The sequence below is a fragment of the Drosophila elegans genome, unplaced genomic scaffold (assembly GCF_018152505.1).
Source record: "Drosophila elegans isolate 14027-0461.03 unplaced genomic scaffold, ASM1815250v1 contig_476, whole genome shotgun sequence".
NCBI lineage: Eukaryota > Metazoa > Arthropoda > Insecta > Diptera > Drosophilidae > Drosophila > Drosophila elegans.
Window position 1 is genome coordinate 24575098 of NW_024545863.1, and position 25458 is coordinate 24600555.

The 25458-nt window shown below is 45.3% G+C and overlaps 8 protein-coding genes across 9 annotated transcripts in view; 1 reads left to right on the plus strand and 7 right to left on the minus strand.

Annotated features, from left to right (window-relative positions):
- Positions 1-568: 568 nt before the first annotated feature.
- LOC108136716 lies at positions 569-993 on the minus strand. The gene has a single exon (XM_017258041.2). It carries the CDS (start codon positions 991-993, stop codon positions 649-651), a length of 345 nt encoding a protein of 114 aa, XP_017113530.1. The 3' UTR covers positions 569-648.
- Positions 994-1030: 37 nt separating this feature from the next.
- Positions 1031-1542, minus strand: LOC108136715. The gene is made up of 2 exons (XM_017258040.2): positions 1224-1542; positions 1031-1164 (listed from the first exon to the last, which is right to left on the minus strand). Exons 1-2 carry the CDS (start codon positions 1447-1449, stop codon positions 1031-1033), a joined length of 360 nt encoding a protein of 119 aa, XP_017113529.1. The 5' UTR covers positions 1450-1542.
- Positions 1543-2231: 689 nt separating this feature from the next.
- Positions 2232-4410, minus strand: LOC108136718 (solute carrier family 22 member 13). Its single transcript, XM_017258042.2, has 2 exons — positions 3615-4410; positions 2232-3358 (listed from the first exon to the last, which is right to left on the minus strand). The coding sequence occupies exons 1-2, from the start codon at positions 4336-4338 to the stop codon at positions 2355-2357; spliced, it is 1728 nt and encodes a 575-aa protein (XP_017113531.1). The 5' UTR covers positions 4339-4410; the 3' UTR covers positions 2232-2354.
- A 460-nt stretch (positions 4411-4870) lies between these two features.
- Positions 4871-7566, plus strand: LOC108136911 (putative fatty acyl-CoA reductase CG5065). Its single transcript, XM_017258370.2, has 8 exons — positions 4871-5247; positions 5303-5527; positions 5588-5655; positions 5715-5810; positions 5868-6322; positions 6374-6651; positions 6707-6917; positions 7045-7566. Exons 1-8 carry the CDS (start codon positions 5175-5177, stop codon positions 7109-7111), a joined length of 1473 nt encoding a protein of 490 aa, XP_017113859.1. The 5' UTR covers positions 4871-5174; the 3' UTR covers positions 7112-7566.
- Positions 7567-7692: 126 nt separating this feature from the next.
- On the minus strand, positions 7693-11978 carry LOC108136909 (solute carrier family 22 member 13). The gene is made up of 5 exons (XM_017258369.2): positions 11585-11978; positions 9756-10462; positions 9194-9700; positions 8274-8417; positions 7693-8214 (listed from the first exon to the last, which is right to left on the minus strand). Exons 2-5 carry the CDS (start codon positions 10429-10431, stop codon positions 7817-7819), a joined length of 1725 nt encoding a protein of 574 aa, XP_017113858.2. The 5' UTR covers positions 10432-10462; positions 11585-11978; the 3' UTR covers positions 7693-7816.
- A 930-nt stretch (positions 11979-12908) lies between these two features.
- Positions 12909-15814, minus strand: LOC108136908 (solute carrier family 22 member 19). The gene is made up of 4 exons (XM_017258367.2): positions 14681-15814; positions 14463-14617; positions 13582-14208; positions 12909-13524 (listed from the first exon to the last, which is right to left on the minus strand). Exons 1-4 carry the CDS (start codon positions 15244-15246, stop codon positions 12974-12976), a joined length of 1899 nt encoding a protein of 632 aa, XP_017113856.1. The 5' UTR covers positions 15247-15814; the 3' UTR covers positions 12909-12973.
- A 592-nt stretch (positions 15815-16406) lies between these two features.
- The window catches only part of LOC108136842 (heparan-sulfate 6-O-sulfotransferase 2), a 78582-nt gene continuing 69530 nt past the window's right edge, over positions 16407-25458 (minus strand). For both annotated transcript variants that reach the window (XM_017258263.2, XM_017258264.2), the window contains exons 3-6: positions 24894-25217; positions 24262-24810; positions 24020-24204; positions 16407-17245 (exon numbers count right to left, since the gene is read on the minus strand). In XM_017258263.2, the coding sequence (XP_017113752.1) occupies positions 17110-17245; positions 24020-24204; positions 24262-24810; positions 24894-25217 (1194 nt within the window). In that variant the 3' untranslated portion in view covers positions 16407-17109. The remainder of the gene's footprint in view (positions 17246-24019; positions 24205-24261; positions 24811-24893; positions 25218-25458) is intronic.
- On the minus strand, positions 18861-21612 carry LOC108136841 (myosin-10). Its single transcript, XM_017258262.2, is given in 3 exon segments — positions 18861-19026; positions 19029-19530; positions 19621-21612. Coding segments are annotated over 3 exon segments (2412 nt in total). The 5' UTR covers positions 21424-21612; the 3' UTR covers positions 18861-18919.

A 25458-nucleotide genomic window follows, 5' to 3' on the forward strand; every position in this document is an offset into this window, starting at 1 on the left:
GTGTAACTTGTGAAATTGGTAATTACCAAATATTAATCACATACTGACCTCTTGAAATCAAAAGATATTTTAAAATATCTTCAGCTTTGTGCCACATAAAAAATACCTGAATACAGACGATTTGTAGACAGCACCTATTAAGTAGGACAACAGTTGGCTAACTTCCAAACAAAGTACCCAACAATTCAATCATATCTGCCTATAACTATATTTTCACAAGCTGCTTCAAAGGTATAACTAGCAATGACCAGATCTTAATCGGACAGGAGCTTACTTATGAAAGTGCAATATAATATTTCGAATAATGCATAGAACAGACCAATTCGATATATATTCCATGGTATTTATAGAAATTAGTATATTTATACAGTTTTGTGGATAGGTTAGTAAGTGAGCTGATGTCGGAAAAACATGAATATATTCTGCTAAAGTTTAAATAAAAAATCTGAATACTCCAAGTTGGAGAAATATTTATTATTTTATTAAAGGTGTTTGGAATTTGCCCAAAAGAAAAAGATTTGTTCGCGTAAGTGCACCTTTGTTTAAACCTAGAAGTATGCAATCGTGGTTGTAGTATAATTCTTTATTTTACGAAAGTCATATAAAATACATTAAATATAAATTAAATTGTTACATTATAGTTTTAAGCTATCTTATGTTGCTCGTGTTGAGACAAACATCAAAAGCATGTGGTAGCGCATCGGTGATCTCCAGAAATCGTAGGAGTGTGTGGCTAAGAGGCTTTCTTGGGGGAGTAGCTATGGCTCCTTCCCTTGGACTCCTAGCCACCTCAGCTGGAGAATCCAGCTCCCTGACATAGTCCATAAAGTTGTCCACATTGATGGGTACCTCTGCCTTAGCCTTTGCCGGATCCACGTGCAACTTACGCTGGAACTCACTCCTATAGTAGTCGTTGATCATGGACATCATGCCCTTGGAGTACCAGTAGATGATGCCAATTAAAAAGAGGCCCTGCATAAAGGGTCCGACCATTTTGTATGCTTGAATTAAACTTTCTTGGGTTGTTCTACTACTGATGCTCTTCCCGAAAGCTTTCTAGCCACTGATTGACCATGTAGAACTGCTCCTTGATATGCGGCCAGGCCATGGTGACGATTAACATAACAGTATTGGCAAATACGAATAGTTTCATCATCTCAAATGCTAATCATAAAGGAAAATATATGTATAATTTACATAATAAAGTTTACATGTTTACAGACCCTCCGGTGTGCGAAGATAGTCGCCGAAGCCGGAATTCAAGTCCTTGTCCTCCTCCTTCTGCTCATGCTGATCCTTGGCCTCTCGTTTCTTCTCCTTGCCCCCGCCTTCGGCCTTATCCTTGCCGGAGTGACCCTGGCCGTGGGAGTGTCCTTTGCCGTGCCCGCTGTGCTTGTGCCTGCCGTATCCGGTAGATGTGTTGGCGAAGGCGGATTTCTTCGGTTTCATGGCATCCAGATCGCAGTGGCTGGCCAGCGGATCCTCCACTGGATTGGTTTTTTGTAAGGGTAGTACTGCTCCTCGGATGGTCCTTCCTCGCCAACTGCCTCCCAGCGAATGACACACTCATTCTGGGGCCAATTGCAGTGGCGCCGCTTCTGGCAATTTTATGGTTTCTATTTTATTGATTTGCGATTTCTGCTTGTCGCTTTGAACGGCTGGGAATATGGAAAAGTGGTCGGAATTGGGGGCGGGACAGGTGACCAAATAGAAGTGTGTTGTTAGTAGAGCAATGCGATTGGATATTTAGCCAGGCATGTGTGCTTATTATACGTATTACACCTATATATATGTGTGTCAACTTAGTGGATGAATGTGTTGCCCGGGTGAATGGGCTGTGGGGTTAGCATTGGTCCCCAATGACTGAATTCCTGTAATAAACAATGGGTTTGGCAAAAGCTTCAATGAAGTAGGTTGCAAATTATTCAAGATTTAACAGAGAAATACTTCTTCATAAAACTAATAAATACAAATAAGGTAAAAGATTTAAGTAAATAATTAATTTTCCTATAAGCTTACCATTTAGCTCCGAGATATCGTAAGCTAACCCTTTTAAGAAGATTTTACAGATGCATTTTCACACAAAAAATATACTAAAACAACAAAAAAATTCTCATAAATTGTCAAATTTATTTCCATTTTGATTTTCTATTACAATTGTTGGTCATAAACTAATCTTAGTGATAAAGTAAAGTAAAGCTATTGAGGTAAATAACCGAATACCAGTAAGATGCTTAACTTTTGATTTATTCCCAAAGGTATGCAGCTCAATATGTGCTAAATTCGAATAATGATTGCGAATACTTGACTGACACTAAAATTAACTTAGCAAATAAGCTTTTGCGTATGCGTTATTACGTATACGCAGTGAGTTGCTGTTTGTTGTGGACGGCAGCCCCCTTCGATTCCCCCTCCGCCCTGTGCGGAGTGACCAGACAGCAGGTGCAGAGGCCGCCCAGGATGACCAGGAGGCAGAAGGCGGACAGCGAGAGGGCGGGGCTCACCTGCCTGAGCAGCGTGAGAAAGGAGGCGGACAGCTGCCACACCCTGGCCCAGGTGACGACGGAAAAGGAGAGGCAGCCCCGCTGCTCCGACGGCACCAGCTCTCCCAGGCAGGCCAGGATCATGGACTGGGCACAGGCCACGGCCGCCTGGGGCAGCGAGGCCATCAGCAGTCCCAGCGTCAGTCCATACACCTCGGGCATGTCCTCCTCGGCCAGCAGCCAGCAGATGCTGCCGATGCAGCCTACCACAATGGCAAATCCTCCTGCCCACTGCCACTTGCGATCGCTCTGGCTGAAGGTCAGGTGGAGGGACAGCAGACAGCCCAGCATCTCGGCCAGACCCATGGCCAGGGTATTGGACACCAGGTGCTGCCTGCCGAAGGATCGAACGTGGAGCAGCAGTCCGATGTTCACCACCATGAAGGTGGCCAGGGCCATGTGCACGGCTACCAACTGGAAACTGCTCCTCCGCTGGCCCAGCCACAGTTGCATCCAATGCCCTGCCGGCATCTGCTGCTGCATCTTCTCCCTGAGCTGGCCCAACTGCTGGGGCAACTCCTTGGTCACCCTGTGAATGCTTCCGTTGGTGCGGGCTGCTTCCAGTAGGATTCCCACCGTCCGTTCGATGCCCAGTTGGGTGTCCTTGTTGTGCTGCAGCTGCCAGCGCGGTGAGTCCGGCGTCCAGGGCAGCAGGAAGACAATCACCAGCAGGGAGAGGGTCACACCCACGTAAATATGCTGCCAGCTGGGAGCTCCGTGAGCCAAGCCAGGGAGCAGGATCAAGCCCAGGGCCCAGAAGCAGTCGTAGAGCAGTTGGGCTCCCAGGCGATATTTGCCCGCCGTAATGTCACTAACTGAAAAAGAAATTATATATAAATATTATATATAAATATTGCAAAAAATTTAATAAATAAAATATGTATAACTTCGCTGTATTACATTTTATACGAATATACTTGGAGTTATAGTAATGGTTTTCTATTTAAGAGTGATGTTTTTAATTATATAAAAATCATCAAGTGCTGTCATTCAGCGAAAATCATTATAGCTCTATATTTTTTAAGTTTTTTTGAACTTAGACTTTCCAAATTTGGCTTTTCTTTTACTCACATATAGAATGTCCCGAGGTGATCATGAAGCAGCACGAAACGGCAGCCAAGCAACGAAGTCCGCAGTGCAGACTGAAGTCCTTGACCATGCCCATCAGCAGGCTGCACACGAGGAGGCACCAGATGCCAGTTCCGTAAATGTGTCGGGGACTCAGGACGCGCATCAACTTGGTGGCCGCCACTCCGCCGATGAGCAGCCCGAAGAGATGCCAGTACTGGGACCAGGCCACGAAGAAGTCGCACAGGCACACCAGGTCGAACTCCATGGTCAGCGAGTGGAAGCCCGTGGTGTAGAGAAACTTCCGGCACTGATGCATGGCGTAGCCGGAATCACCGTAGTTGACCATCACATAGCAGTGGTCCAGGGAGACGGTTGAGTTACTCGCCGGTCCAAAGGTACTCGTGTCGCAGGTGTACTCATCCTCGGGATAGAGATCCGGGGCTGTGAACAGGATGCAGGCCATGAACCAGGCGGCGGGGATCTTGCAGAGGAACAGGATGAGTAAAGAGCGCAGTTGCCAGGGACCAAAGTCGCCCAGGATGTGCGTAATGACATCATCTTGATGATGATGATCAGTGGTTTTAGGTGGCTTGGCAGCTGGAAAAGGAGGCACTTCGTTGGCCTTCGGATCGGAGCAGGTGAAGATGTGCGTGAGGTCTAAGTCCAAGTCCAAGTCCAGGGGCTTGTTAGGCCTCCGGCCTTGGAATTGATTCTCATCCTTCATCCTTCGTTAGCGACGCGCAATTTAGTAAGCACGTCTTGGGAGCGAAAACCCTCCAGCATGACTGCGACTTCGCTTAGCACCTCACCTGGCCAGCTAATCTCGAGGGCTCCGCTCTGTGATCTTCGGTGCCTGCCTACGACGTCGTCGCTAATCAAATCATTCCCAATAAATGCAAAATATGCGGAGCACAGTTCCTAACCGATTGGGCAAACAGCGATCTATTTTTGTTGTTGATCCGAACGAAATCGAGCGGGGATGACTTTTCGGGGAGACTGTTCGCGAAGGCGGGCCATTGTCATGATTGGAGCTAATGAATTGGCCAGGCAAACAACATCGGCATGCGTGTTTCTTCGAAAGCTGCGGTCTAGTTTGAGATGGGGAAATTCCTTGATCGATTTTAACGACATACCTAAATGTTATATAGTATGAACCAAGCCCTCATCTTATTTTTTTTAGAGTAATGATGTATTTTTTATTTGAAACAACTTGGAAACGTAAATAGCACACAACTTTTTTTTTTAAAAGGCCCCTTTCAACCTGCAAATTGAGTTCGCAGCTCAGAATTTCTTGAATGAGCTCGAATGTTGATCATGAACCAAAGACCCAGCCATGTCCACTTCCACATACATACGAGTATATGATGTAATTTGTTTGTGCTCAAATGTTACGTCTGAGTTGCCACTTTCGTTGGCCAATTGAAATTTCCACTTGCATTTTCATGGAAAACTTGTTTCAAGAGGACCAAGGCATTTTCTTTTGCAAAGCCAGTTGCTGGCTGGTGGAAAGTGGGCACCTCACCGGATCAGTAGCAATTGTGGCTTCAAAGTGGCCACAACATGGACAACGCTGGAGTGGAAATTGTAGACCACCAGACGGATATTTACCAAGATGCTGTGGTCTTCATAACGGGTAAGGATGAGGTTATTTCCAAAATAAACTGATCAGAGGTAATAAACTCCAATAGGAGCCACTGGCTTTGTGGGCAAAACACTGCTGGAGAAGCTGCTCTGGAGTTTTCCGCAGATCAAGCGCATCTACATGCTAATTCGGCCCAAGGGTGGGGTCACGGTGGAGGAACGCTTCCGGGGATTCCTCCTGAATCCCATCTTTGAGCGCCTGAGGGCGCAGCATCCAGAGAGGCTGAAGAAGATCTTTCACTTCTCTGGCAACATTGAGGACGACAACTTTGGTATGGCGCAGTGAAACTGCAAAGAAACCTCATGTTTTTACCAGACGCTTCCACCAACAGGTTTAAATGAGTGCGACCGAGCCGTCTTGTGTGCCGAGGTGAACATTATTTTCCACAGTGCAGCAACGGTAGGTGTGCGTTGGGTATCTCCAATACCCTCTCAACTCATTTGGTATACTAATTGCAGGTGCGTTTCAATGAGTGTCTGAAAGTGTCGGCTCGTGTCAATTCACAGGCCACCTACAATCTTCTGGAGCTTTGCAAGGAGATGGCTCAATTAAGGGTAAGATTTGTTATATGACATTCACTGCGCTTTACTTATAAAAACTATATTTGTCAGAGCTTTTTGTACGTTTCCACGGCCTACTGCAATCCTGGTCGCAAGTACGTGGACGAGCAGGTGTATCCCACTATGCCGCCGGTGGATTGGCGTCAGTTTCTGGCCGCCACCCAGAAAATTCCCGACGACTATCTGAACCGCCTGGCCGACTATATAAAGGGTCCGCATGTCAACACCTACACCTTTACCAAGTCAATTGCCGAGCAGATCGTGAATGCATATAGACATGTGATTCCCATTGTGATCGTAAGACCATCCATAGTCACTGCTGCCTATAGAGAACCCTATCCCGGTTGGATTGACAATATCCAGGCTATAAGCGGAATAATGATGGAGATCGGAAAGGGGGGAATTAGCAGTATTCTGGGTGACAAAGATCTTATATGCGACATCATACCAGTGGACTTTGTGGTCAATGCCATGATCATGATGGTCGGCAAGGCGAAGTTGGGCAGGTGAGTTCACTTAATCTATTAGCTTCTTAACTTATATATTCGTTTGTTTAGCTTGAGCATCTGTAACGCCACTTCGGGAGTGACCAATCCCATCACCTGGCAGCATCTGGGCGAGCTCACCATGAAGTGGTCTAGAATTTTTCCCACACGGCGAATGATTATGTTTCCGAATTTCAAGTACCGGCGCAGTGCCCTAAAGCATGAGTTGGCCGTGTGGCTTCTTCATTTTGTGCCCGCATTGCTTATGGACCTTCGAACCCTTCTATTGGCACAAAAGAAGCGACTGGTCACCCCCATTGCCAAGAAATTCCGGCAGGCATGTCTGGCAGGTAATTCTTTTAAATGTCCTCATTTAAATTAAATCCTTCATGGAGTTTCTTTTAGGTAGCTTTTTTTCGCTAAACGAATGGATCTTCAAGAACAGAAGCCGCTTCTATTTCAAGGAAATGATTGATAATGGCACCTATCCCACACTCTATTGGAATCTGGAGGAGCTGGACTACGATGATTATGTGCGGCGTCACATGATTGGCATCAATAAATACCTGCACCGCGAAAACTTCACCGTCGATTCGAACAAGTTCATGGTTACCAGGTGAGTTTATTATTTATCTGTTTATCTGTACCCCCAATTTTTTCATAATAACTATGTCCAAAAAATGTAAAATGCAGGTGAATAAAAACCCGCTCTTGATATTAATAGATTATTTTAAAAATTACAGGATTTACTGGTTATGGATTTTCCTGCATTTGTGGTTCTACATGATGCTTGTGTATATCATGTTTTAGTCAAATATCTTATAGGTATCATTTAAGCAGGTTAACAAGGAATAAGCAGAAAAAAGATCATATGAAAAGATCAACATTTCAGAATAATAGCTTGCCTTTTCTGTAAAATTGTTGAACACGTGGTATTCGATTTGCATTAAAACGCGACAGCAGCTTATATTTAAACATGTCTACACGTGGTAATTTCAAATATGACCGGAAGAGGATGCGATGAATCATTCTGTCGATTGATGACTGAGCTGCGCACTAAAAGCAAGGCTTTTTCGAATATTGATTCGGATAGATTTATAAATATTTAATATTGTAAAGTACTACATTTTTTATTTAAAAATCGATAAAGTTGGCAAAATTTTGCAAGTTCTAACTTAAAACACTTTTTATTATTTCACAAATTAGCTACTTATTCGTTACTGAATTACTAATGGAAATTATAGTAGAAGTTTGGTTTTTGGTTAAAATTTAAATTCTAAGAAAGCAGTTATTAGAGTGGGTCAAATGCCAAGTCAAATAAGATAAGTTAAGTATATTGTTAAGAATTTTCCCGTAAAGCAGCTGTCTAAAAGTTAAAAAAACAATTAATATTCTGTAGTTTAACTTCAGGCATTTTAAATAACAGTTCACTTAACCTAATCACAGAAGAATGTTGTTTCATTAGCTGACTAATACAAAGGCTATTGGTTGGCAAAGCACTGCGATCCCCTCCGCCTACAATCGAGTATTGTTCACATCGGATTCGACGGTCCAAACGGCTGCGTTTAGGGGGGATTGCTCCTTCTTGTCATTCGCTTCCACCTGAGCCACGATCGGAGCCACACTCGTCCTGGGCGTGAGGAGCAGGGTGGTGCAGATTCCGCCCAAGATGCTGAACACACAGTACGAGGTCAACGACATGGCCGTGTCGATCTTCCTCAGGACATTGAAGAACGGGGCCGAGAGGAGCCATACCCGGGCCCAGGTGACCACGGAAAAGACGAAGAGCTGCTTCTTGTTCGCCGGCATCAGCTCGTTCATGCAGGCCAGGATCATGGACTGGGCACACGAGACAGCCGCCTTCGGGATGGTGGCGATGATCATCCACAGGCTGACTTTCAGATCAGCATCCACTGGGGAGGAGCAATGGCAAATAACTGAATAGCTTACATAGTCATTAAGAACAACTTACTCGAGTCAGCATTCGTGAAGATCCAGCCCATGCAGCCCAGGATTCCGGCTAATATATTAAAGACCCCAGCACATTGCCACTTCCATTTGTTGTGCTTGAGGGTAAAGTGAAGCGCCAGGAAGCATCCAATGATCTCCGAAAAGCCTAAGGCGTAAAGATTAAAATTTATATATGAATACGCGGGGTTAAATGATAAAACCAACAAAAAATCAGACCGAAGTTACAAAATAAGATTTAAACGTAGATTCTAAGAGACTTAAGTTACAAGACCTTAAAGATATTCCTTATCAAAATCTGATTTCTGTAAGAAATGTTATGGACTTAAAAATGCAGGTTCTTGTTAACTTTTCAGCAAAGGCATTTTTCAGAACTTAAGAAAGGCATCATCAAAATAACAAAAAATCGACCCAATATTTCAAACCAATTTTTAAATGCAGATTTTTGGAGACTAAAGCCACAAGACTTTAAAGATATGCCACTTCGAAATCGGGTGTCTATAGGAAAAGTTATAGAGTAAGATTTGGAGCTTTCTGGCCACTTTTCTGCAAAGTTATTTTTCGGAAATTTAGAAAGGGGTTACATCATAAAAATTACAAAAAATCGACCCGATATTAAATACCAATTTTTAAATGCAGATTTTTAGAGACTAAAGCCACAAGACTTGAATGATATACCACTTCTAAAACAGATACATGCAAGAAAAGTTATGGGCTTAGCTTTACCAGTTTTGAGGCATTTTTTTAATGCAACGTGTCGAATGGGAACATTTTAAATGGTTATTTACTAACTCGTCACAAAATTTGACATCAGAAATGTACAATGAAATTTTTACCTGGTTAAAAGATGTTTTTGTTGTATAGCTTATTTACTTATATGCTCATATCCTTAACAGAGAAATGGTTTCCAGAGTGAGTACTCACCCATAGCGATGGTGTTTGGCACCAGATAGTTCCTTCCGAACGACCGTATGTTGAGCAGCATGCCCATGAAGTTGATCACGAAGAACGCCAGTGCCAGGTGGGAGGCCACCATGTGTGTCTTGGCACGCTTTCCCTTCCACAATTCCCGCCAGGGTGCGGGTGGAGGTTGAGCCTTCAGCCGCTCACTCAGCTGCTCCAACTGAAGTCGAAAGTCCGGAGGGATCTTGAATGTGCGGTCATTGATCGCTGCTCCTTCGCGCACCATCTCTTCCACGTGGTCGATCGAGAATCGATCCACGGCATGCCGGAGCAGCCAGCGGGGCGAGTCCGGGGTCCAGTAGAGCAGCACTATCAGCATGACAGTGGGGAACGTGATCCCCACATAGATCAGCGACCAGTTGTTGAAGAACGAGGAGAGGCCGGGCAGCAGGATGACTCCAATGGACCAGAAGGTGTCGTACAGAATGATGGCACCAATGCGATGCATTCCCGCCGTGATGTCGGCAACTGCAAACCTAGTTGTTTAACCATCAATATTCCTGCTAATCATGAGTGAACTTACATATTGCCTGACCAGCTGTGAACATGATCGCACAGCAGACGGCGGAGAGGCAGCGGAATGCGCAGTGCAGGCTGAAATCCCTGGCGTATCCAGTGACCACTCCGCACCCGATCTGGGCAATGGCGCCCACGCAATAAGTGCTCCTCGGACTGATGGCCAGCATCATCTTGGTGCCGATGACGCCGCCCACGAGCACCCCAAACAGATGCCAGTACTGAGTCCAGGCCACGAAAATGTCCCGCAGGCAGACCAGGTTGAACTGCATGATCAGGGAGTCGAAGCTGGAGTCGTAGGTGAACTGCTGGCACTCGCTTCTAACTCCAGATGATTCCTCCAGGACATAACACTGGTTGTCCGAAACACTGAAGCTGGAGTTACTGCTGGTAACCAGATAGCTGGTGTCGCAGGCGAACTCCGAGCCGGGATAGAGCTCCGGTCCGGTGAAGATGATGCATGCCATGAACCAGGCGGCGGGGATCTTGCACAGGAAGATGATGAGGATGGTTCTCAGCTGCCAGATGCCAAAGTCGCCCACGACATCCCCGATGACATCGCTACTCGCAGGTGCTGCAGGTGGTGCTGATACCATCCTCCTGTCCAGTTCGTTCTCCATCTCATTGGGGATAATGTGAGGGACAGTGGATTCTCCACCTCGGGCTGGCGAACGGTTGACCATGGCTCCAGTGGCGCCTCTCTAATGGAACATTCTAGAAAGATGAGTGGGAAACAATGAATGGGATGAATTGTTTGCTTTTATTTCCTTTATTTCACTCGCTGCCGCCTTATTGATATAAATTGAAAGCGGTTTACAGCTGAAATCAGTCGATCAAAGGCATTGAATATCACTCTAGATTCTTGAACTATCTGCGGTTACTATTGATTGATTGACTTTCGTTATTACATCGACAAGTGAATGTCATTAAAACACATGGAACAAAAAGAAATAAATTATAGGAAATAAAAATAGGAAAACTTTAGCTCGTAACACCTTTTTGCTCTGTTCAATTAGATGCAAAACAAAACAGTCACATTTATCTTTATGTTTAGTTATGAACCTAAATTGAGTTATCTTTATTAACTCTGTTATCTCTTAATTTAACTTCATTCATGAATAAGTTTAATACACTTTCCACTGATATCATATCACAAATCACGCCCTACAATGATTAAAGTCTTATCGATAAGACAGAAGGAGGTTGATTATAGACAGATAATGACTTCTATCTCGCTTTATGTCTTTATCTGATTGTTAGCCCTTATTTTCCGAGGACAAACATGGCGAAAGATTTGCAGTCATAAGATTTAGTTGTTAACTTGCGAAAGATTCACTTGTCACCGCTTTTGTTGGATCGTCTGTATTGACAGACTCTTTATGCTTTAATTTCACAGGTGCTAATTTTCTATTGTACGGCTACCACGGAACATCTGTCTGTCCACCTATTGGTAGCGCAAATATTTTAATTTCTAATTTTCCAGGCAGTGCTAATTGCAGAAAACTGGTCGTGCCGGTGCTGAATATTTGAGTTTCCTATTCAATATGTGATATAGATCTAGGCAATGACAGTGACGGCAGGTCGAGCTTATAGTTGAACGACTTGTTTCGAACTCAAATGCAAATTAATAACTGCTTATGGGGCGGAACCACTGAGCCACTGGAAAGGCGTACTCGTATCAAGTTAATGGAATGCCCGAGTTTTGGACAGAAGTATGATTAAGTGGGTTGTAGAGTATTTTATTCAATCATATAAAACCGCAAGTTAATGATGGACTTTCCTAAGGTAATCAATTGATATTTGATATTTTTAATTAATATTAAAAAATCAACCGACCTAAATCCAGCAAAAGATCACTTATACTTTTTTCCACGATCACTATTTCAAAACCACAAACAGCCAAATATTTCCGTTAATTATTCTTTCATTCACAACACAGTTTATAACTCGCGACGTCGCTTCGCTGTTTGTTCATTTGATTGCATACAAATAAATATAAATTAATTAAGCGGCAATAAAAATTATGCACGCGTTTGGGTTTCTGCTGGTCCGTTCGTAAAAGGCAGCTTTCCAATTCGCACGTCCCGGCCCGATTTTCTTCTTGGAGCACTCGCGTCTCAATCGGCCGAGAATCAAATGGCAACTGACGCCAATGTCGCAGTGGGGTCTATAGACAGTCGGCTAACTCTGGCACTCGAATGCTCGAAGCGTTAATTTTCTTAATGAATTTGCTTAAATAATAAAAAGTTATTAAGCGACTGAGTTATTTAGGCATTTTCCCTTTAGTTTTTGCCTTTTAAGAGTTCATAATTTATTTGGTTCAGTCAAAACAGAATTGATTTTGTTTAAGGATTGAGTCATATTCCGTTTATTTGCCCATTAAATATTTTCTTTTATTGAATAGTTGACGGATCGATAGAGTGTCTTTCAATGCTCTTTAATTTATTAGTTTTCGTTCGAGTTTACCCCTATCAAGTGTGCATTATCTTGGGCGCTCAGGTGAGCGGGGGTATCCAACAAGGGTGTTTATAGCTTGGAAGCCATAACATTATTACTTTACGCTATCAGCGCTTGCCTTTTGGGCTTGTACAAATTCTTCTTCGCCTTCCTTGCGAATTTCTATTTTAATCTTTATTGTCTCAGTCGATTTTTTTTAGCTCTCTTAGTGACACATCGATTGTGGTGTTCTTCAATTGATGCATTGACCTACATTAATTTCGTACACAATCTTCACTCTTAATGTCACAAAATAGAGTTTTCCTAACTTCAGGATGTAAACTCCGTCATCAGTTAATTATCATAAATTTAATTATTTAATTAGTTTAATTTTATATAATTGGTAACGCACCGTTTGCTAATTAAGACCATAATACAGACTCAAATAAAAATGAAAATATATAATTTAATTAGCGATATATGACGTTGAATGCTCTAATTTTGGTGGATACGGGTTAGTCTTAAGAAAGCCTTTGATTTTGTGGCGAAATTCATTAGTCAAATGAATCTGAAAACATCTTTTAATGCTGTTTTCTATACCCATAAAAGTGGGTGTGTTTCTTTTCTGGTCTTCTTAAATACTTCATTTTCCTATGCGTGTAACATGTTTTCATTTTAATTAATTGAATTTATTTTAAAGCAATTTAATGACAATAAGTCTTACTATAGTGGATGTACATAGATTCTTTTATTTCGCCAAGCCTACTTTCCGGCAGCAAAAAAAGCTCTTCAAATGGTTTCCGAGCTGTGCGATCTGAGAGCTTCCGGGCTATGCTGCTCCATTTCCATTTCGATCTCACTCGAAGGATGAAAATTAATGTGCCAAATGTCGGCTATACTAACAGCCATGTTCCGCTCAAAGTGGTCCAAGAGCTCATTGCTGTAGGCACTGCATTCCGAGCTGGCCGTGCTGCAGCGGCGCATTATGATGGCCGACTGGCGACGATAGGTGTTGGGTGTGGGCACCCGGCTTATCTGCGGCTGCTCCGTGTTCCAATAGTAGCGATTGAGGCGACGCAGTGCGAGGCCATAAATCCAGCCAACTGTGCCCAGGATGGTGATGGGCACCAAGTAATGGATGACAGTGAGGCAGCTGAGCAGCGGGCTAAAGACCAAGCACAGGCGACTGAATGAGATCACGGACAGCAGCAGGAATACGCGCTTTTCGTTGGACACAATCTCACTTGTGCAGGTGGTCAGCACAGCTATCGAGGCGGAGTTTGCCACTTTTAGGATGAGCCAAAACACCAGCTCCAGTCCCACGCGACGCGAATTTCGTTCTATAGGAAATATATCTCTTTAAAATAAGACAATTTTGGTATTCAAATAATGCTCACCGGTTTCGGGCAGCAGCCAGATGAAATATGTGCTGAGACCTGCTATAATCATTAGATTTCCTGCCCAGCGCCAGTGGCGACGTGTGTATAGAATCAGATAGAGACCCACAAAAACGCCAATCATCTCGGCAAATCCCAAGGCCGCAGTGTTCACATGCACTTGTTGAGTGCCTAGATTTCGGATCATCAGCAGGGTGATGTTGTAGATCACCATAGCTCCGCCCCATATCCAGTGGATGTACACCAGCTGGCTGCGTTTCGTCTCGCCATCCCAGATTTGGCAGTAGCCCTGCTTCTGCCTGGCCCTTTGCTCCAGATCATTGGCGTACACCGTGAGTTGAACGTCGAGGGTGAGCGGCACCTTCCGGTTGTTGTACGTGGCCGATTCCAGCAGCTGACGCAGCGCAGCCTCCACTCGCTGATGTTGCAGCAGCCAGCGAGGAGCATCCGCTATCCAACGATGCAGCCAAACTAGCACAATGAGGGAAGATGAGATGGCCACGTACAGGTAGCTCCAGTCGTCGAAATATATAGATATGGCTGGCAGCAAGACGAGACCCATGGACCAGAACAATTCCGATAGAGTGACCACAATGATGCGAGCCTTGCCCGAGGTGATGTCGTTTACTAAAGTGAGAAACAGAAATTAGTTCGTGTCTTGGGTCTTTTGATTTGAATGGTGAGCTAGGTAAAAAAAATAAAACTTAGCATTTCAGTATTCAAATAAATGCATACAAATATTTTATTCCTACAAATATAAAAACCATAAATAGCTTTATCTTTGCCTTGCCAAGCTAATTTATATGTAAATAATTGAAAATTTAAATTTTAAATTATAGCTTAACCTTTGAGCTAACAGATCAAATGTCTACTATACTCACATATAAACTGTCCGGAAGTATACATAAGAGCACAAAATATGGAGGTAAGGCAGCGGAAGTAGATGTGCAACTGGTAGGTGTCTACCAATCCAGTAAGGTTTCCGCAAAATATCTGGCCAATCATGCCCAGCAACATCAAGCGTCGCGGACTGATTCTGAGGAATAAAAGCCATAATTAACATACTGAGATAAGAAGAATATTTTAAACAAACACAAACATTTTGAGGGCGGAATAGGCCATCAGACCGCCAATCAGGGCACCAAGAGCATGAAAAGATTGCGTCATCGCCACCAGAACGCGACGGGAGCAGATGAGATCGAACTGGATGATCAGGGACCTGTAGTCGGTCATGTGCTCCACGTGCTTGCAGGGCAGCGTAGATTGAGCATCCGGCTCCTTCGACTCCGAGGCGTTCCACTCCCGGCCATGGCTGCGCACGAATCCGCGGGCCAGGGAGTTTGAATAGGCATTGCACACGTCCACGTTGAACAAGCGATCCGTGCTGCGCGCATCCTGCCAGAGCGGATGGTTCTGGCTGACATGATCCTCACGCGACCGGCTGACATTCCATTCGGCGGGGCGGCAGACGAGCTCCCCCTTCCAGGGATACGGAGCCGTGTAGATGATGATGGCCGTGAACCACGCGCTGGGAATCTTGCAGAGGAATATCAGCAGGATGGTGCGCAGCTGCCAGCGTCCAAAGCTGCCGTTCACCTGCTCCACAACATCCAATCCGGGGGAGGACTTGCCCGGATAGCTACCCGTTGACTGCGATTCCGGCATATCCGTATCCGAGCTTACCGACCGAGCTTACACCTTGGCGTACGTATGCGCACTGAGTTTGCTAATTTTTCATCGATCCTATCCCATGGACTTCGATTTGACGGGAGGGAAAACGATGTTTGCTCTTCCGTTTAGTTGTTCCCTCAAATTGGTGCAAATTAGTCGGCGATTTTGTGCTACGTCTGGGTGATGTCTTATTATTAGGTTTGTTTTCCTCGCATTTATAACATCTATGACGTAGGGATGTTGAGAAATGAGGTAGATCAATTTAGTGCCTAATAAATATTTATTGTCTTTAAAATGGACAAAATAAATTTTCCATTATTTTGTTAGGCCATTAAAACCTTCCTAACCAACTTGATTATTGCCAAACCATGTTTTGTTGATTTTAATTTTAAATAACTTGTGACTAACGTTTTTGTGTTTGGAGGAAATTTTAGAAAATTATTAAGAAACTACAATTATAGAATATATATTTATTTGCATCCCTAAAAGCCCTCTACAAAAACCGAAGTTTAGTGCCCCCAAACCAATGCAACCTTTTTTTGTTTTTATTGTATACCCCAAAAGAAATACTTTAATTTTTATGAAATATGACGGGCATAAAAACAGTAATTTTTTTTTTTTAATATTTTTTTTGGCTAAGAAAAATAAAAAAAAAACCCACGCTTAAGTTTCTGTTTCCCACTCACTGCCTTTTGGTGACCAGAAACAGAAATAAATAATGGATGCTATTGTATTTTCAATAATTCATTTGTTTTATTCAATTTTACCTGCTTTACTCTTTTGTGTTTGCTTTGTTCTTTGTTATTCTCAATGTGTGTTTGCTTGCTACAAAATTGTGTTTTTTTTTTCAAAATCATGAAAATACAATTAAAATTGTTCAATTATGGTTGCTATATAAAATGGAACATGCCTCATAGATTATTATGCTATTAATCAATATTTTAAATATTTTACATTAATTTTGTTTTGGGCAATGTATTAATGCTCGTCAATGATTTAGGCAATTGGCTTTGTGTGTATTCGTTGGCTTTGTTTGATCGAATTTTCCATTTTCGCTTGGTATCAATGTCCAATTAATTATTGTCTGAAATAATGATGCCTGCTAACAACTCTACATTTGTTCACTTTGACTGGCGAAAATAATAAGACAAACATTTGCACTCTCCTATTTAATATGTTTGTTTGTAACTTTATTCTGCAGTATTTACAGTGATGTCCAAGTAGTTAAATAAAATAAATGCGATGTAGGATCGAAAACATTTTCCAAGCACTATGCACTTAGATTAAGTGTGGATTTGGCTTTGCAGAGACTTGGCGTAACAATAAACGAAAGGCTACGTGTTAAAAACTAATTAATTAATCTAATTTATGGCGATGTGGTGTGGGTGCGCTGTGAAGGTGAAAATTGAATTCGAGTGTGCTCGCTCCTCACAAGGTTTTGAAAGAGATTTCGCGTTTATAAAATACACATATTATGCAAAGTATTTACATTTCCAAAGATTTTCGGATTGCGACGTATCAGGAAGGAGTACATTTATGTTCAAAGTTATTATAGTTGTGCTTAGGATAAGGTTTAGAGACAATACGCGCTCTGAGATTTCGCTCATATGCCCTTTTGTTATGTTACTTATGAGTGAAACAAGCCAAGTCCGCTAGATGTTTTTTATCTGCTTAATTAACATTATGCTTAGACGCTAGTTTAAAGTCCTTCGGTTGATTTTCATGCTGATGCTTCTGCGTTGTGGTGGCAACCTCAGTGACCACCTCTCTATCCTATATTCTGCCTTGTCCACCTACATATTAATGAGTTGGTGTGTCCTACAGCTAGTTTCTAATCGGTAATATTTGGTTTGGAGTTCAATGATCCGTGCTGAGCCCATCCTCCACATTGCTGTCCCAGTTGAATTCCGTGACGCCCTGCTTGAAGTAGATGTTGCCCAGGTTGGCATAGCGCTGCTCAAAGTTTGTGTCCTTTGCCTTCAGGTGTTCGAAACTGCAAGGAGAAATGCAATCAAAAGAGGATTTTAGGTATATTTTAAATATTTGTTTATGATGCAAGGAGTAACTCCATGAAATATACCAAATTTAGTACCATAATAAAGGAAAATATAAACAGATGTAAGAATAACATATAATAATTAATTTTGTGTATTATCTTTGGCCATTAAAATCCAGACTTAAAATGTATACTCTTGTGAAACAATAAAATGCAAATTTTCATGGAAGATCCCTTGTAATTTGTTGAACATTCTAGCTCTTCCGCTTATTAACTCAGGTAGGCGAATACCTTAATCACCGTCTGTCTGAATGCGTAATCTACTTTCTTCTGGGATTTACGGTTCAACTTGTGTTGGCATTTCCCTTCCGTTTTCCTTTTGCCATTTTTCCACCCGACCCTCTGCATTGTCGTTTTCTATCCTACAAAAGCTGCTCAATTTACTTCTGCGCAATAGAATGTTTCCTTATGTGTGCTGCACCCCACTATAAAAAAGGAACCCTCAATTGTTGGTGCAGCTGTCCAAGGTACAGCTGTATGCACAATGAATAAATCCACGTCTTGGGCAAGTCTTCACTTACCTTGCCCGGGGCATTGTGAGCATTACGAGCATTGCAGAAAATGTCAAAGGTCATAGGCGGCCATTATGCGGCACAAGACAAAAGGCCACAGATTTTTAAGGGGAAGCAAAAGGAGCGGAAAAACAAAAAAAGGTGAAGGGAAAACCCCGTCAACAGGCTTAAGTCACAATTAATGAAGCAAGCTTGTTGTCCGTCAGTGGTGGATGGTGGATGGTGCATGGGTATTTCTCCTCGTTTTCTACCTTAACCCAAGACGGTTGGGTTAAACCACCCCTGAGGAGGAAGCGCAGGCGCAGTCGCAGCCGCAGCTGTTCCGTTTCGCTCGAGGAACCAAGGAACTGAGCAGGCAAATTCGTTCCCATCGAATAGCCAGGGGGATAAGGCGTTGCCGAGGGACACGTGTTCGTAATCAGCGTCACAAGAAGAACCCATCGGATTGCATGGCTGCCTTCCCTGGAGGAGGTTCAGCCTGAGAAAATTCCATCACAGTCGAGGATCGAAATCAAAACGAGTTCCCCACAGGGTTGTCAAGAAAATCGTTAGCAATTTCCCCATTGTTCGGGTACAGTCTTCAAATTCAAAAATAAAGTTTGGTTTTAATCCTGATGAAACTGTACACTTTAAGTTTCAAACATGACCTATTTTCGAAGAATAACTTTTATTATTTGACGAAATTTAACATGAATAAATTTATAATAAAATTGATAAGTACAAATCATTTGGTGTTTATTTATATCAAATTTCTTTAGGGAATAAGAGGGAATTAAGAACAACCGATCGAGTTTTCACTGAGTTCTTTGTAAACAGGCTATAAATATCAAATTTCTGTGAAATTCACAAATGATATTTGAATGAAAGAAAGGATGTTGCAACTTTTACAACACCTCAAACATATCAGATTTCCCGAATCAACACAAAAGATGAAAGTCGAGAAGATTTGGAATTTAGTCGGAGTTCAGAAACACCTCTGCTCTGGCTGCGTTGTGTGCGCAACGTGAGCGTATTGAATATATTTCGAATCAGATCTTAGCTAAGGTATGTAATTTATAATAGTATAGTATAGTAGTTGGTACAAGGGATCGTCCGAGACCTAGATGTTGCGTGCCTTGAGCACCTGCTTCTGGGGCGGACTGGGCACGTTCTCCTTGCCGGCGAACAGGACGGTCTTCTTGGGCGTGCTGGCCGCCGATCGGGGGTGCGCGGGGTGCGGGGCGTGCGCGGACTGGGCGCGGCCTTGGGCGTGCGGGGGGTGGGACGCGGCGAGGATTTTCCGGCGAGCAGGAGCTCGCTGATCTCGCTGCTGCTGTCCTGGCGCACAGTGCACTTCTCCGAGGTGTTGAGCAGCCACGAGGTGATCTTGTCGCAGTCGGAACGCAGCTCCGTGTCGCCCAGCAGATCCTCGATCTTCTCCAGATCGGTGGTGTTCGACCGGTTGGCCTTGCCAGGAGTGCCAAGCAGCGAGGCGGCGGATGCCGGCTGCTTGGACTTGAGGGCAATGTTCTCCAGCTTCAGCTGCTCGCACTCCTCGCGCACCTTCACCAGCATCTGTTCCTTGTTGTCCAGCTCCAACTGGGCGAACTGCAGCACGGTTGCGAACTCATCGAGCGCCTTCTTCATGTCCACCATGTAGGCCTCGCGCGTCTCGTCCTTGCGCCGCAACTCGTGGTAGTGGGCCAGCTGTGCGTCGCCGTCGATGCGCTCCTGGAACGAGTTAGCAATCTGATTGAATTTGGCCAACGTCTCCGCCTCGCCGGCGAGCAGTTCGTGGAGCAAGGACTCCTTCAACGATACCTCGCTCTGCAGCGTCTGCGACGAGGACCTCAGCGCGGAGAGCGCCTCCTGGCTCTCGTTGAGCTGCAGGCGCAGCTGCTCCGCGTCCGCCTGCAGGCCCAGGTAGCTCTGCTCCAGCGCCCCCTTGGCCAGCTGCACCGACTCCAGCTCCGCCCGGAACTGCTCCACGTCTGCGTCCGACTTCTTGAGCCGCTCCATCAGGATGTTGACGGTGGCGCGCGTGTTGGTCAGCGTCAGCTGGTAGTTGTACTTCTCGGTGATCGTCTTGGCCATGTCCTGCTTGAGCTGCACCAGCTGCTGCTGCAGCGCATCGCTCAGCTGGATGTAGTAGTCGATGCCGTTGCGCAGCTGCTCCTCGCACTTCTGCAGCTTCTCGTCGCGCAGGCGCAGCATGTCGTTGGTGGTCTCCAGCAGCACCATCACGTCCTGCTTCTCCAGCTCGATCTTGATCAGCTCGTTCTCGGCCAGCTTCTGGCGCTTGTCCAGCTCGGCGCGCCAGTAGCTCTTCTCGCGCTCCACGGCGCCCTCGAGGTCGCTCTCCACCTGCTGCTGCACCTTGGCCACCGCCTGCTGCTGCTCCGTGTGGCGCGCCTGCTCGCGGCACAGCTGCCGTATGGTGTCGCAGTGGGCGTCGATCTCGCAGTTCTTGTCCAGCAGCTCGTCCTGCAGCGACCGGATGAGGGTGCACTTGTTGGCCAGGTCGTTCTTCAGCGTGTTGCGCTCCACCTTCAGGCACTCCAGCTCCGCCTGACAGCTCTTGGCCTCCTGCCCGTAGGCCAGGGCATCCTGTTCGATCTGCTGCTTCAGCTGGACCACATCGGCCAGCAGCGAGGCATTGTTCCGCTGCAGATTCTCCACCAACTCGATATTCTGGGCCGTCTTGGCCTGCTCCAGACTGCAGTGCTCGCGGGCCTGGGCCACATCCGCCTGGAGGGCAGTGAGTTGGGCCTGCAGCTGCTGCTCCGCCACCTGACGCTCCTCGTTGGCCGTCTGCAGCAGCTCATTGGCTAGTCGCAGGGCCTCGCTCTCGGCCACCAGCTGCTCCACCTGGCTTTCGTGCTCCTCGCGCTGCTGCTGCAACTGCTGTTCCATGGCAGCCAAACGCTCGAGGAGATCGGCCTGCTCCCGACCCATCTGCTCGTTGAGGGCCTTGTGCGAGTGGTTTTCGCTGGTCAGAGCCTCGATGAGCTGATCCGTTTTGGCCGTGGCCAACTCATGCTCCTCTCGCAGCTTGGCCTCCGCTTCCTTCAGCTGCTCCACGTGGCGACGCAGCACGTCCAGCTGGCTCAACTGGCTCTCGATCAGCTCGTTCTTGTGCCGGATCTCGTACTGCAGGGCCTCTTTGCCCTTGAGACGGCTGGCGGACTTGGCCTCTTTCACGGGCGTGGTGGCCGCCGAATGGAGCGGCGTTGAGGCGGCCGTGGAGGCACCACTTCCGCTGCCGCTGGCACCCGCATCCGTGTGACTGGGCGCCGGACGGAAACGCAGACGCTGCGGCAGTGAGGGAGTGCGGAAGAGGCGCAGTCCCTTCGACTTCTTGTCCTCCTTGGGAATGGCAAACTCCTTGGCCTCCTTCGAGCTGGACGCAAAGCGCACGGCGTCCTTGAAGAACTTCTCGATCTGCTCCTTGCGTTCCGGCTGAACAGTGGGCGGAGCAGGAGCAGCAGCAGCAGCGGCTGTCGTCGACGCTGTGGGCGTGGCACTGCCCGCCGAACCAGCCGAGCTATTGGAGGCTGCTGGCGAGCCGCAGATGGCCACATCCACGTCATTGAAACGCTTCAATTTGGCCTTGGAGAACGACATTTTCGAACTTATGTTTTCTTTTGGTGGTGGGCTTTTTCGCTTAACTTTGGTAGGATTTCTTTGGATTTCGTCTCAATGTCTCATAAATAACGCTCGTTTAACTTTGCAATAACAATAACTCAACGATCAAACATAAACACAACTTTAACTTTTGGTTTGGTTTTCTTTTTCGTCTTTTTTTCAGGTAAACTGTTTAACAAATCGTCTGTAGTTCGTTTTAAATTTGTTCTGTACTTTGTGGTCTGTTCTGTTCTACACTAAACCCGCTTTCCCGTTGCTACCCGTTTCGCTGTACCTACGCGTTCCGCTGTCAAAACCTAACTGAGCTCACCTTCCGACCAAGATCCCCGAGGCAGACACCGCGTCCAGCTGGCGCAGCGAGAGGGAGCGGGATGGACAGAGTGTGTGAACGAGATGGGGCGAGCGGGAAGCGAAGAAAACAACCCTCGAGCAAGGGTCGCTGCAACGATCCTATGCCGTCTCACCTTTATGCGGTATAGGTATACCCTAAATCAGGTTGGGTATTTCCGAGAACTATAAGCAAATGCAAAATCACTATATTTGGTCAGAAAATATTGAAAAAAAACTAATTACTGCATTTAAATTGAGTCATAGAGTGCTCTTAAAAAGCTAAATTAATTAATATAATATTTATGTAAACAAGTCCTACACTTTCGCATTGATATTTTGAATAAAGTATAAAACACTTTGGATATGAGCATGATCTAAAATTATAAATTTGTAAATTTTCTGGTCTTGTTACAATAACCAACAAAAATAAGATCTTCACTCCTCAAGTAAATTAATATTTGGTTTAACCATTTCCAGAGAATGAGTTTTCCAATTTTTCATTTAAGTGTTTGTTTAAGGCCCAAAATTGTTATTTAAAGTAAATCCCATTTACACAATTTATTTGGTTAATTGAAGTATTTTAATATTTTTAATTTTCCATATTTGTTATTTTTTACAATAAATATATAATTTAAAAGGGTGTTCCTCAGTCGAATTAACTCAAGTAAAATGCGTTTATATGAGCTTGTTTTGGTGGTAGTTCGTGCCATAATTCCATATCCCTTGTCGTCATATCTCTGTGTGTTTGTCAAGACGTCGGCTTCGTATACGTAAAGAAAATGTTTTCATTTTAGCGCGCGCAAATGTTGCAATTGTAGCTTAAGACAGCACGAGGAGGGTTCAAACTCGGAGTGGTGGTAGGAAGGTGGGAAGAAGGGTAGGGGAGTATATAGGCCATAGGACGACGGGGTTCCGCATTCCCTGACTCAGATATAGGAAGAAATGTGCCGTGGCGAACGAGCAGAGACACACTCACATCTGTCTGGAGTTCTCCCTCCCTTCGGCGGCTACAAATGCGATTGCTTTCGAGGATCGCGACTACGAGTACAAGGATAGGACTTGATGGGCTACACTACCCGGTGGCTCCAACACAGCTGGCAACCAGCATAAGTTGATAATTTGATACGAAATCCGATGCCCGCATAATTAGAAGGAAATGTGTCGGAAACTGAATTGAGGCGAATTGAGTTGCATGGAAAATGGAAATTGATTTCCTCTGTGATCACTTTAGAGAGTTGGGCAATCGGCCAACGCTAATCTGACGAGAGACCCTCATGATATCCTGCTGATCCTGCGGTAGCTGCCTGTTTCCTATGCCATTTTCTCCCTCTTTCTCTCTCCAGTAAGATTGTCACAACTGCCAACTGCTCAGCTGGTTATTCCTCTGATGGCAAACAATGGCCGGAAGATTCTTGCAACTAGGGAGGCGATAATTTTAGGTTAAAGCAGGCAGACATGAAATTCTGGGTGGGTCAACCACACACAGCTGTGCCAGAAAAAAGGAGAAAAGATTTATTCCTTCGAAATCAAGACAGAGGATATCCTTTGGATGCAAAGAACATTACACTTATTATTACATCTATAATAATTAACCTTTTTCCTAGTTTTATAGAAAAAGAAAAGAATAAATCCCCCGAAGTTTTTAAATACTTAAAGAAAGGCACCTCTTTCGTAACTCTTTTTAACTGAAAACGAAAAAAGGTTTTCACAATTAGCTGATCCTTTAATGGAGCTAACCCAAAGTAATATAAATGATGTTAATGACAATTTCGCTGCGATGAGACACCTTCAACACAATTTTCCCATGCCTGCTCATGCATAACCGCTGTGCATTGAGTGCGTTAAGGAGCAACGCGATCTAATGATGATTTTTCCATGGGATCCATTCTCCCTTCCTTCCACACCATGTCCTTTGCCAGAACCAATGTCAACACAGCACAAAATGACGGCTACAAAGGACGCGTTTGGCCCCTGATGATCAAAGGGGTTTCGCACCCTCATGGGATATAAAAGCGCTACAAAGAACCTGGACCTGAGTCATCGACCTTCGCCCAGACGTCCCGATGATGCTACGCAAGAAGGGATCCGGAGAACCGGACCCAAGACTCCGCACATCGGGTTTTCCGACCAGACAAACTTGCCGAGACAGTAACTAACAAGGGGCGCATCCACACAAAACATAACCAAAGCACATAAGCCAATTAAACTGGGTGTTATAAATATCAGTATGGGGTCGGAAACTTACCGCTGAAAGAGCAACGTCTTGGCGAAGGCATACAACTCGATGTCCAGGCCATTGAGCTTCTCGATGCGACGCTTCTGGTCGGGTCGAAGATTCTGGACAGCAGTCGCCGAGATGGTGGTGTTGTGCTGCTCGAAGGGAATGGCGAAGCGCAGGTTGAAGGTCTCCTCAAATATGTACTGCGACATCTAAATAAAGAAAGCCATTTCAATTTGATCCTTGAAAATTAGCGATTAAAAACGAACCTTTTGATATTCAGTCAGTCCAAAGTAGGCCATGGCGGCCAGATTGCGCTTTGCGCTGGCCAGCATCACGCGATCCCGCTCGTGGGCGGGCATCGAGGACTTGTTGTAGCATCCGACGAGGGCGAGGTCCGCCAGCATGCGGGTCTGCCGGTTGGCCGCCAGGTTGGACTCGCAGCCGGCGAACTGGTCGAGGTCCACGTCCAGCCAGTCCTTGCCCTTGTAGCAAGCGGGCAGCTCGGCGGCGGTGGCCTGGCGACCAAGGCACCAGTGGCGCGATCCCTTCCAGGTGGCTCCCCGCCGCACATGCCGGTACTCGGACATGTAGCGGGCAATGGGCTGCCGCAGCAGCGAGATGTAGAAGTAGCGCCGCTTGGCCGTCTCGCCCTCGTTCTTGTCCAGCTCCACGTCCACGCAGCTGGTCAGCTCGGTCCAGTCGGCATGCAGGCCGCACTTCCAGCCCGTCGAGTAGCGGGAGAAGAGCCAGTTCTCGTTGCGATGCGGCCGGAAGCAGTAGCAGCGCTTCCTCTGCCGCTGGCACTCGCAGGGACGCTGAAAGTGAACAGAAAGTATATCAATTACCATTGTATCTAGGCTTCAATCAGGGATATATATACAGAAAGTAGCTAACTCACCTTCAGGTCCAGATCCCTGACCAAATGGCGGCCAAACGAGGTGCCGCCCGTCTTTTGGATGTGCAGGAAGACCATCACGTCGTGGCCATCCATGTCGAACTGGAAATCATCGTTCAGCACATCCTCGTAGCTCAGCCCGGCATTGGCGATGATATTCTGCGGGGCAGACGACTTGGAGGCCATGGCCGTAATGCCGCCCACATTGTTGCCGCCGTTGCCATTGCCATTGCCATTAAGACTGTTGGACTGGTGGAGTGGGAGCTCATTATAGGCGAGGATATCCGAGGATTGCAGTATCACGGCGCGTTTGGATAGTGCGCATACCTGCGGTTAAAAGAGGAGAGCAAACATTAAATACATATTACATGGAGTTGAAGGCGAGGGAAAATCGGCGGTGGGTGTAGCCATTAAATAAAGCCCTTAATGCCCGGAGCGAGTCCATTTTTGTTCGATGCACTGCGCCCAGAGTGCAACAATGTTTATCGCCATTTCATCTTTAATTTTCACTACCGACAAGGACCTTAAAACAAATTTATTGGATGGAAAAATTGCAAAAAGTTGAAGT